This window comes from Neodiprion lecontei, chromosome 1, assembly GCF_021901455.1.
Source record: "Neodiprion lecontei isolate iyNeoLeco1 chromosome 1, iyNeoLeco1.1, whole genome shotgun sequence".
Classification (NCBI taxonomy): Eukaryota; Metazoa; Arthropoda; class Insecta; order Hymenoptera; family Diprionidae; genus Neodiprion; species Neodiprion lecontei.
Genome location: NC_060260.1, coordinates 41,178,478 through 41,190,602, shown reverse-complemented (window position 1 = coordinate 41,190,602; position 12,125 = coordinate 41,178,478). Strand labels below are relative to the sequence as shown.

Sequence of the window (12,125 nt, the reverse complement as noted above, 5' to 3'; positions counted from 1 at the left end):
TACTCAAAATTTTGAGGGTGTACGGGCAAAACTGACTTCAGATTCGGATTCAGTGCGTCAAAATACATAAAGATAGGTAGGTCCGGTCAAAAGTACAGACCTCTTTTTTTTTATTTTTGTGGACCGGTGTTATTAAAAAACAATACATTTGTTTTTAGTAATCTCTATTTTTCATTACTGTCAAAACTTTTCCTTATTAAAAAAGAGGCGCCAAAAACGGGGAATAAATCGATTCACACTCGGAATTTTATTGTTTCAATTATTTGTTCTCTTCTGGATTACCCCCACTACAAAAAGGGTGGGTTCAGTAAAACAAAAAGCAAAAGGAAAGAAGGAAAAAATCGACCGGCTCTGGAAATTTTCTTTCTTTCATTTGTTTTTTCTCTCCGAAAATACAAAAACAAAAGCCGGGATTGAATTTAAAAAAAAAAAAAAAAAAAAGAGTGAACTGCGATCGAACCCGTGTCCCGCATCACTCCATCCTCATTTTTTTTTTTTTTTTTTTTTTTTTTTGAGAAAGAAACCATATTTATTTAGATGAACAATAAATGTACAATATTTACAATGTTGCACTTGTAATTATCTTAGCTTATGTAACTCCGGCTTAAATTTTAAGCTCAATCTAACATTTTGTTTTACATTAAGTGGTTAACTTATTTTTTAGTGTTTTGTTTAAGACTTGAATACAGTATTATAGCAAAGGCAGCAGTAATTAACTTAAATACAGGAAAACTTCGCGCAAAAACCTGTGATTGAAAATTCATCCTCATGTGGTATCCACTCAGCCACACCACAGCTACGTCCGTGAGCGCGCGTTTGCTCGGTATGTTTATGGAGCTTGCTTGGAATTCGCTGATGCTTCTCTGGAAGATTCAGTTCGAGAAAAAAAAAAAATTTCCCCCAACCACTTGCCCATTGCACATTTTGCATAAATGTTATCGAGCTGGCTTCGTATATTTTTCCATAGACTGCGTGCACAAATATTCGAGAATACCAGGCGTCACATATTTTCATATCAATAAAAAAATAATATGTATTAAAAAAAAAAAAAAAAGTATTCGGACTGGGAATAGTTAACTAATTTGGTTCAGCGTCCGCTAATTGATTCCAAGATTTATCAAATCTGGAGATACTTTTATTCGCTGACATTCATAACTGAAACAAAAAAAATCCCAATTCTTGCATTCCTGGAAACATCTGTGCGAGCGGGGACAAGGATGCGATTGGCAACCACTTGCTCGAGCAGCCGAGTGTATCTATATATACACGATTGTGGGCCACCTTCGGTGCATGGCCGCTTGATGTCAGGTCGGAAATGGGCCACCTTCGGTGCGTGGCCGCCTAGGTGTCACGTCGACGCTCCAACTTAGCTGGTATCACGAAAAGCCGAGCGTTGGAGATCTCCCTACTCATCTCTGGCAGTACTGCGAGTATGTTTCGGAATACACCCTAAAGGGGGTCTCCGAGTGCCCATTTCCATTAGCGTGACACCCCCTAGGCCAAGGTATCATGGCGGCACTTATAGGTTGGAAAAGTTATCGAAAATGACATTTATGTCATGAATTAGTAGTAAATACTGTTTGAATTATATTTGTTTCTACAGAGTCCCACTCGTAAATGTAAGTTGATTTAGATAATACTTATTGTTTATTCCGTAGTGGGTTTATTGTCAAAGAACACGTTGTTATGCGATACGTTTGACAGTTCCCATAAGTCTATTATAATTATTCACAGTATTCACATTCTATAATAATTATTGTTTTTAAATAAGATAACGAAATATTTACAGGAAATGAGACAATGATGCCGATAAAGGATAATCAAGATGTGGCTTGTTTTCTTGTCACTAAACACTCGTGGAAGGGAAAGTAAGCAGTTTCGTATTTTTTCCTTTTTTTTTTTTTTTTGTTCGCTGGTCAATACACTTTCATCAGATGTTTTTCTTATCCCCTGCAATGGCTCGTACTATGCTTCTGCCTTCCTGTATTTGTTTTTTACCTGTGGATGATTTCTGTATTAGTAAAACTTGCACATACATTTTTACTCTAAAGATAAACACTTGTGTTTACTTACACAAATGAATATGCTTATCAGTAAGTGTATCCGTAACTGGATATCTGACTGTCGTCCATTACAAAGGACTCTGAAAATGACATCGTGTGAAGGTGAATAAAAACATCTTCAGGGCTTTATAACCACTTGAGAAGAACATTGCAGTCACTATCGACGAAAACAAAATGTGTCATATATGAAGTTCCTCTTAATGTTTTAGGTACAAACGTGTTTTCTCTATCGGATCCATGGGTATTACAACATATAATCCCGGCAATCTCGAGGTTACTAATAAGTGGGCATATTCAGATTTTATCAGCCTACAGCCGACAAATAAAAGTCAGACTGGCCTGTATGAGTTTAGTATCACGATGCGCAAGGAACGAAAAGTAGATACTATGAGATTCAGCTCTGAGTACAGGTTACAACTTTTGACTGAGGCTTTGAAATTCAGAAATCAATTTGCAGAAAAACCAAAGGAGATTTTGGTGAGTTTCTCATTACGATTATGTAATTAACGTCACTTTCTACTAATGCTGCAGTTTTATGCTTTAAAATACAATGCGACAGGTACGATAGAAGTATACAGGGTGTCCCAGCGTAAATCACGCATTACAATATCTGAACAAAAGATGCAATATCCAAGCAGAAGGCTATGGATTTTTTATTTTCCATAGCGATAATTTGCGAAGCGAGATCACTGGGCACTTTTACCACCTATCTTCGAATTTGTCTTAATGTAGGGTAAATTTTTTGTATTGGTAAAAAAATCGGTAGCCATTTAAGAAAATCTAGTTTGGGTCGGTATCTTGGAAGCAGTGATACGACAGAACTGATATCAGCAGATTGTGTCCCCCCTAGTAACCACACAATTACTGTCTCAAACAGTTTCCAATAGCAATATTCTAATGTGTGATTTACATTTGGACGCCCTGTATATCGCGTTATCAGCCATATGGTCATTTAATACTGCAGGCTACATGGATCAAAGCTCCATATTTACTAAAACACAATTTTAGGCATGAGTGAATGGTGCGAGAGAATTTCGTCAATACTCTAGTTGATTATTGTTCATAAATTCAAATTTGCTGTCAAAAATGCTGTTATCTTACCATTAATGAAGCTGAAGTTGGCAGCCAAAAGTGTTAAAATTTTTGCAAACAGTGAAAAGCATTTCAGCTTTATACTCGTAATTGTATAAAAGTATCGGGTGTTCCACGTATTTTAAAAAAATTTCATTTTCGGAGTTCACTACCTTATTCGAATCAAGATTAGAACGTTTGGCTGCTAATTCTGGCTACTAGCTTCAGCCTTGTTCACCATTAATCATTTTGCCTTACACAAGTTCTCCAGTGTTTTGATTATTTCAACAATTGTGGGTTCAAGATTATACATTTTTTTTCTCAGAGATACCAAGCTTATAAGCATCATTGGTCGGATACGAGATTGCCCGTGGTCCTTGAGGTGACACCATTTAGTCTTGACCAGTTGGATCCTGCCACAAACATGTTATTGGCTAGCTATTGTTACAAGGATTTTGAAGGCCTTGCTACAATGAAAGACTACCCAGGTGGCTTTGTGATAGTATGTGGGGGCTTTGGACGTCTGCACCTATTTGCCTCGCATCAAATTGAAGAGATAAAGAAAAAAATGCTGGAATCGGCACTAAATAACTTGGGAATCAATATAAAAGTATTGAAAGAACAAATAATCCTCGACGATTTTCTCACTCAAAGACTGGGAAAGTTCAGTGGCGATGAGCACATAACCAGTGTATCGGAGTTCACTGTTCACAAGCTGTCATCCAGGCACCCGGATCCTCAACGAAGAACATTATGCCTTTCAGATACTTGCCTTGTTGAAAGAGACCCTCAGACGTATAGCATTTGCACCCTCAGACCATTGTCTGATATTTTTACTCTGGTTCGAGATAATTCAAATCCGCAATTGTTCACGATACAGTACCTGAATGGTCAAATGCGGAGTTACACAACCACTGACAGGGATTCTTTACTCGCTTCTTTACTAGATGGTGTTAGGGCATCTGGGAACAGAGATGTTCATGTTAAAATGTATCCTATATCTCGTGGCAAGAGACTTGGTCCATTGAACCTGCCTGTCGATGAAGAAGTCGAGACTTCTCATGTAAAATTTTTGCAACAACCACCCGGGAATAAATCATTCTCCGAGATGTTGGAAAGATTCAATGCAAACGCTCCATACAACGGGCTACACTATTCCACCTCCCAAGATGTGAGTAATCTTCAATAAGTGTTACTTGTTTTTGTATTTACAAAGTGGAGACATGGTCTTTCACCTCAAATTTCCTGTAATAATGTCAGTAACTGACGAATGACAAATTGTTGTGTTACCCGTCGAGCATGCTTTGTAATTGTGTCGTTCACTCGATTGGTTCGATAACTTGCTCTTTGAGGAGATACCTTGTTTAGAACCAACCTGTGATATTTCTTGTTCAGGATAATAAACCGCTTGATTGGACTGTAACTACGTTACAACTTCAAGTCCACAGGGTTACAAATGACTATTTACAGGGCCTATTTACCGAGAACAAAGACAAGGTAATTCTCGGCGCCCTGAATGCTTTAGTGAGCAAGGAACTGGAAACTAATAGCGAAGTCGAGGCGCAGTTTCATGCCCTAAGAAGGCTAGTTGCAAGCAAAGTTGGTTTCACAGCGTTCACAACGTTGCCAGGCTTTAGAGAAGCCATTGGGAATAAAGTTGTCAAAGCATTGAAGCGACAAGATTGTGGAGTGACGCAAGCTGCAATGGATTGTATTTGTGCTCTCATGCAGCCCATGCACGAAGACTGTGACTTAAGACAAGAACAATTGAACAAAAGCAGTCTACTCAGTAGTACCAAGTTCCTTGACAGTCTTCTAGATATGTGGATCAGTCACGTTGTGAGTATTTGACAAAAGAATTACGACGTACATGTTTTCTGTTGTCATTCGGAACATTTTGAATCACTTATCAAACCCTAAGTCATTTTCGCATTTCCAAATCAACCACAATTAGTTTCACAGTCTTAATTTATGAAGTCCAGTGTAGGGTGGTAATAAACTATATTTCTTCAAAATGAAATTAATTGATTGGATGAAAAACACTGGGGATAAATTTCTCATTTTATGTGATTTTCCATTATTTATAAATATTTTAGAATCATGGCACAGGAGCTCTTGTGGTTTCTGCCATGTTGGATTTCCTAACATTCGCGCTCTGTGTACCATACAGCGAAACAACAGATGGCAAACACTTTGATAATTTACTGGAAATGGTCGCTGCTAGGGGTAGATCGTTGTTTCGACTGTTTCAACATCCTTCGTTAGCAGTTGTCAAAGGAGCAGGGCTCGTGATGCGGGCTATAATTGAGGAAGGAGCACCAGAAATTGCAGCAAAAATGCAAGAATTGGCACTAGCCGAGGGCGCTTTGCCGAGACATCTGTTGAATAGCTTATTCACTCTAGGCAGTGATGGCAGACTTTTGACACATCGACAATTGTGCCGACATTTGGTGGGCTTGTGGGTCACCGGACACCCTACTGCGATGGGGTTACTAAAGAGAATAATGGTACATGCTTGACAATAGTTATCTGCTTGCGTACTCCGTCACTGACACTGTTTAAATTTTTGAGTGACTTATTTTGAATTTGTAATTACAGCCAGTTGGTTTGCTGAATTATCTGGATTCAGAGGAGACAGTGCCGGATTCTTTTCTGGAAGAAGAACGATTGAATAATCGTGATAATTTAAAAATTGCGATCGATCATGCCTCGAAAAACAGAAAAAGTCCACAATGGATAGCCATTGAGCGTCAAATGCGAGTACTTGAAAGGCATGTGGAAAACGCCCTTCAACACTGGGGTGCTAGAGTGGGTATCGAGCGGCGTGAAAAAATTAAAGAACGACCGATTGTGCTGAGAAAGCGTAGAGAACGGATTAAGTCCGAAGCAAATTGGAAGCTATTTTATTACAAATTTAATCAAGATCATGCGCTGCCGAATTTAATCTGGAACCACAAAACACGAGAGGAGTTGAGAACCGCTTTGGAAAACGAAATAAGAGCTTTCAGCTCTGACAAGGATTTGTCGGGTGGCACTTTGATAGCCTGGAATCACAGAGAATTCGAAGTACAGTATCATTCTTTGTCCGACGAAGTGAAAATTGGTGATTATTATCTCCGACTGCTATTAGAGAAGGAAGACAGTCCTGATAGCCCTATAAGGAAGTCGTAAGTCGATGTGATATTCATTGTTCAAAATGTATCTAGTTTCGGTACATCAAAAGAAATATGAGATTAACGCCCTATTTCATTCTAGGTATGAATTTTTCAACGACTTGTATCATAGATTCCTGTTGACTACAAAAATTGAAATGAAGTGCCTTTGCCTGCAAGCAATGACTATCGTGTACGGTCGATATTTTGAAGACATTGGCCCTTTTTCCGACACTAAGTACATAGTTGGTATGCTTGAACGGTGTTCAGATAGGATGGAGCGTGATCGGTTAGTTATGTTTATAAATAAGCTGATACTACATCGGAGAAATGTTAAAGATATTATGGACCAAAATGGCGTTAGAACTCTGGTCGATCTCTTGACATTGGCTCACTTGCACACGTCGCGTGCTGTTGTTCCGACTCAGACGAATGTCCTAGAGGCAGGACCAGATCAAGAAAGGGTCATGGAGAAAGAATGGTACTACAATGACGGAGACCAGCGAAAAGGTCCAATTTGCATCACTGAATTGAAGAAATTATATGCAGCTGGTAAAATTAACAACAAAACTAAGGTCTGGGCACAGGGGTTAGATGGTTGGCGAATGGTGATGCAAGTTCCTCAGTTGAAGTGGACTTTAGTTGCCAAAGGCAGTCCAGTAATAAATGAAAGCGAATTGGCAACCCTAGTTTTGAACATTCTCATCAAAATGTGCGAATACTTTCCAAGTCGCGATGCTGATGATGCTATAATTCGGCCACTGCCTCGCGTTAAAAGGCTACTTTCCGATCCTCAGTGTATGCCACATGTAGTTCAGTTACTCTTGACTTTCGATCCAGTCTTAGTAGAGAGAGTATCGACTTTGCTATGCGAAGTGATGAAGGATAATCCAGACGTGTCAAAAATCTATCTAACGGGAATCTTTTTCTTCATATTGATGTATACTGGGTCCAACGTTCTACCGGTTGCAAGATTTTTGCAGCTGACGCACACCAAACAGGCGTTTAGGGGTGATGAAGTAAGTGCAGCTTAAATTGTCTTACCATTTTTAGATCATCTGAACATTGATGTGTTTGTTTACATTTTGTCAACTCAGAACACAGCATCTGACATAATGCAGAGGAGTATATTGGGCCAGCTTTTGCCAGATGCTATGGTTAGCTACCTTGAGAATCACGGAGCAGAAAAGTTTGCACAGATATTTTTGGGTGACTTTGACACACCAGAAGCCATCTGGAATGCTGAAATGCGCAGGATGTTAATAGAAAAAGTCGCTGCGCATATAGCAGACTTCTCGCCTAGGCTACGAAGCCACACACTGGCTCGCTACCAATACATCCCTATACCAGCTATAAGATATCCTCAGCTTGAGAATGAACTGTTCTGTCAAATATTTTACCTCAGGCATCTTTGTGATACAAACAAATTTCCCCAGTGGCCGATACCTGACCCTGTAAGTATATTTTGTTTTACATAGGTATAACATTTTTTTAAACTCAAAGTTCTTGATAAATAATGTGTATCTTTCGTTACAATTCAATCAAGCATTATTTATTATCAGGTAAGGTTGCTGAAAGATGTGTTGGATGCATGGAAAAAGGAGGTGGAAAAAAAGCCACCGGTGATGACAGTGGACGATGCCTACAGAGTTTTGGGATTAGCCGGTGGGAAACAGCACAATGAAGCTACTGTGCGAAAGTCTTATTATAAACTAGCACAAATGTATCATCCAGATAAAAATCCTGATGGCAGGGTAAGGAGCCAATGACTTGTTCTTTGAGCGAGCGTGGACTATTACAGATCTGTTGAAAACTTACGAACATACTTGTCTTGACGTTTAATATTTTCTAGGATAAATTCGAAGCTGTTAATCAAGCATACGAATTCCTGTGTAGCCGTAGCTGTTGGACCGCGGATGGTCCAAACCCGGATAACATTGTTCTCATCCTTCGAACGCAGAGTATTCTGTTCCATCGATACGCCGATGAGCTTCAGCCGTACAAATACGCGGGTTACCCACAACTGATTAAGACAATAAAGTTTGAGACCAATGATGATCAATTGTTCTCAAAGTCTGCACCTCTCCTGGCCGCAGCAAGCGAACTTGCCTATCATACCGTTCACTGTTCTGCTTTAAATGCCGAAGAATTGAGGAGAGAAGGTGGCCTGGAAGTTATGTTAGAAGCATATTCAAGATGCGTTTCAGTCTTAAATAACTCAAGTAAACCCAATGACGTCGCTGTTCAAGTTTGTACACATATCACAAGATGCTTTGCTGTTGCCGGGTTGTTCAGAGGGTGTAGAGAAAAGATGGTCGAGTTGCCTCAATTGGTCAGGGATCTCTGCAGGCTCTTATATTTCAAGGTACGGCTGGCGTATTTACGATGATAATCTGCTCGGAATTATGAGCAAAGCTCTTTTCTTCAATGTACTTTCAAATAACTTGCGGACCGGATAACTTGTTTCAGCATTTAACGAAACTCTGCTCTGTGGCAACGGAGTGTGTATCATCCTTAGCAACCGATAGCGTGCTCCAGATGCAGTTGCTGCAGTCGGGAGCACTGTGGCATTTGCTCCTCTTCATGTTCAACTACGATTACACGTTGGAGGAAGGTGGCGTGAAAAGAAGTCAGGATGAAAATCGGCAAGAAGTTGCAAACAACTTGGCTAAGCTTGCGGTGAGGGCATGTGCTAGGCTGGGTGGCTATATGACTGGCGATAATGAAACACCAGTTAATCCCGTTACTGTGGCTGCGCTGGAAAGCACCCTCACCCTGTATCTGGCCCGTCAGCTTGGCAAGGAAAAACCTGAAGAAATCCTGAAAATTCTCAATTCAAATTGCTCAAATCCGTATTTGATATGGGACAACGGTACCAGGGCAGAACTAAATGAGTACTTAGAATCAAAGCGGCAAGAAAGACTGAGTGGCAATGGAGACTTTGAACATGATTTCACTGAGTTTAAATATACGGCGCATAGCAGTGAACTTATAATTGGGGAAATCTTTGTTAAAATTTATAATGAACAGCCAACGTTCCCAATTGAGGTAAGCGGCTTGTTCAGGAAATGCCAATGCCTCTGTAACATAATTTATGATTCGGAAAACTTTATCTAGAAAATTTTCAGAATCCGAAGGGTTTTACAATAGACCTCCTCGACTTTCTCTCCAAGTCTGCTGCTTATTTAGCTTCTGTCGGAAGTGTTGCATTGTTAAAGAAGGATCAGGAAAAATTGAGGCATATCGTAATATCCCTTGACGCTCTAAAAAATGTGATAAAAAATAATCCCGGTGTAGAAATGCAGTGCATTGGTCACTTCAAGTTACTTTTTGAACTGTTGAGTTGCAACAGCTTCAAGCCAATCCAAAAGGGAGCTCTGGAAGTTATTAATAATGTCACTAAAAATCAAGAGTGCGTCAACGATATTGCCGCTAATGAGGTAGTGGTGCATTTACTTTTGTGCCTGCACAGTTTGACCGAGTGCCAGCTTCTGACCTTGGAAACATTGTACGCCTTGATGAGTACTACGAAAATAGTAAAAGATGCTTTGACCAAAGGTACCCCGATGTTAGTTTTGGTGTTGCTAAATTTATTTGAAGGTAACTTACAGGCATTACGGTGTTGTTTCAGGTGCTGTTGTGTACATTCTTGATTTATTTTGCAACTCCAACAATACCCAAATACGTGAAGCCGCTGCCGATTTACTGGCTAAAATGTCTTCCGACAAGTTAGCTGGGCCAAAAGTAAAGCTCGATTTATCGAAATTCTTGCCACGGTTGTTCAGCGAGGCAATCCGAGATGCGCCTAAGCAATGTGTACATATGTTCGAATCTAGACATGAGAATCCAGAGTTAATTTGGGATGACGACTCAAAGAACAGAGTTTCCAGAATTGTTTCCGAGATGAAAGAAGAGTAATTATAACTTACTATCCGGTATCTCTATATATTTCAAGATAGAATACGACCAATCTTGATATTTCAGACACTATGCAGCCCAGAGAGTGAATCCAAATACAAATCTGAAGTTGCCTGAAATGCAGACTAACATAGATATCGGAACTAATGAACCTGTGGTAGCTGGAGTTTACCTCAGATTATTTATAGCCAGTCCTACATGGGCCCTCAGAAAACCTAAAGAGTTTTTGAGCGAGCTGATGGATACGACATTGATTCTAATGTCAAAGGAAAAAACTGACGTGAGTGGTTGTCAATTTATTTCCACGATTTCCATTAATTTGGTGTGGAAGTTACATACGCTCCGATGCAAAATTTTGTTTCCATTTTGATGTGTAGTGATTTTTTGGAAACTTGGTTCTCTAAAATGCTCTGTAACTCTACCCATTTTTTTCTTGCTAGACCGATTTGCTAGAGTTAGCTGCGCAAGCTTTGGTGTGCTTGTTGCAAGCTCAGCCAGCGTTGGCTGATCAGGTTCCATCTCTAGGCCATATACCAAAGTTATGTCGACAAATGTCTGTTCCCAATAGTCAACCGGCCGTCTACAAAGCTGCCATATTAATATTGCACCAATTAGCCGCTAGTGAGGTAGGAAATGGAAGTTTTTAATCACGTTTTCAAACTAAAACAGTTTGATTCTAACAGAGAGCTCTTACTATCTGCCCTCACGGGCTCAGAAGCTGATACAATGATTTTTTATTTTATTTTCACTACACCGAGATAACACCTACATAAATTTCAATTTCAGATATGTATAACATCAATATGTCAGACAGAGTGTATAAGTCCTCTAAAGTATGCAATGCAATCGAGGAAAGACATGATAGCCATAGCTTGCGAGGCATTAAACAGATTATTCTCAACGAACGAGGACAGGCTTGTGAAGCAGGTGCTCTATTGCTATTCATAATCGCGATATCATAACATTTTCTAACTTAGTTTTGACTTTTGTCTATCTGTAAGCGATAAATTTTTACTTCATGCTCGCAGGCATTAGAAGCACAGATGGTCCCGTACCTTTTGACACTTTTGGAGGGTAGATTAGACACCATTGATAATCCTGGCACGACAAAGGCTCAAATAGTGAAGGCCTTGAAAGCAATGACACGGAGTCTGTTGCTGGGTGAAAAAATTACAGCGATATTAGACAAATCCTCTGTTTGGGCAGAGTACAAAGACCAGATGCACGATTTGTTTATATCCAACACACCCACTGCGGGTTATTTGACTGGTAACTGAAATCACAATTACATTGGTGTAACGTTATCGTGTCATTTTCATTGTTCGACCTTTCTTATCTTTTTTTCATCAATTTTATTGAAGCTGGTGTACCGGTGTCTGCGGGTTATCTAACTGCAGGACCAAGTGCCACACTTCCCACGGGACCCCCACCAGTCGACAAAGAAGACAATGTGATTAATAGGAACGATAACATTTGATGAAATTCTGATGGCTAAATATGATAATATGAAACAGTGATAAAAAAAAAGAAAAAAAAAAAAACAGTAGCTGGTATATTGTTGGAAAATTGGAAGGTACCGTTATTAATGCTTATCGGCCACATTTCAATACGACTTAATTCGTAAAATATCATCGTTCGAAGATCAAGACGTCTTTCTATCTATAATAAGTGACAATTTTGATATGCACATACATATTTGCTGTAATGATTGGCGCATATTTAGGGTTGATTTTTTGCTTAACTAATTACTCTTTTCTATTCTTTGATCATTCTATTTGAAATCCGTTCTTTACTATCACAGTTTAGATCTTACATGCTCAGATACGTGTACATAAATACATATACATTACTCGGGATCACCCTATATTAATCAGGAAACACCTGATTACCTGTAGAAAAAAGAAGTTACATGTCGCCGTAC

The 12,125-nt window shown here is 39.4% G+C and overlaps 1 protein-coding gene across 3 annotated transcripts; it reads left to right on the top strand.

The window, feature by feature from the left end:
* Positions 1-1,449: 1,449 nt before the first annotated feature.
* Positions 1,450-11,770, top strand: LOC107216653 (dnaJ homolog subfamily C member 13). Of its 3 annotated transcripts, none has more exons than XM_015653907.2 (19): positions 1,450-1,619; positions 1,790-1,868; positions 2,273-2,540; positions 3,460-4,305; positions 4,530-4,973; positions 5,231-5,641; positions 5,733-6,301; positions 6,390-7,305; positions 7,384-7,740; positions 7,849-8,040; positions 8,139-8,651; positions 8,756-9,334; positions 9,415-9,844; positions 9,918-10,200; positions 10,271-10,484; positions 10,645-10,830; positions 10,991-11,131; positions 11,233-11,473; positions 11,566-11,770. In XM_015653907.2, exons 2-19 carry the CDS (start codon positions 1,801-1,803, stop codon positions 11,679-11,681), a joined length of 6,774 nt encoding a protein of 2,257 aa, XP_015509393.2. In that variant the 5' UTR covers positions 1,450-1,619; positions 1,790-1,800; the 3' UTR covers positions 11,682-11,770. The 3 variants fall into 3 exon arrangements, with proteins under 3 accessions (XP_015509393.2, XP_015509394.2, XP_046591077.1); XM_015653908.2 differs by having other exon boundaries at positions 1,451-1,619; positions 4,605-4,973; XM_046735121.1 differs by lacking the exons at positions 1,450-1,619; positions 1,790-1,868 and adding an exon at positions 2,095-2,165.
* The last annotated feature ends 355 nt before the right edge of the window (positions 11,771-12,125 follow it).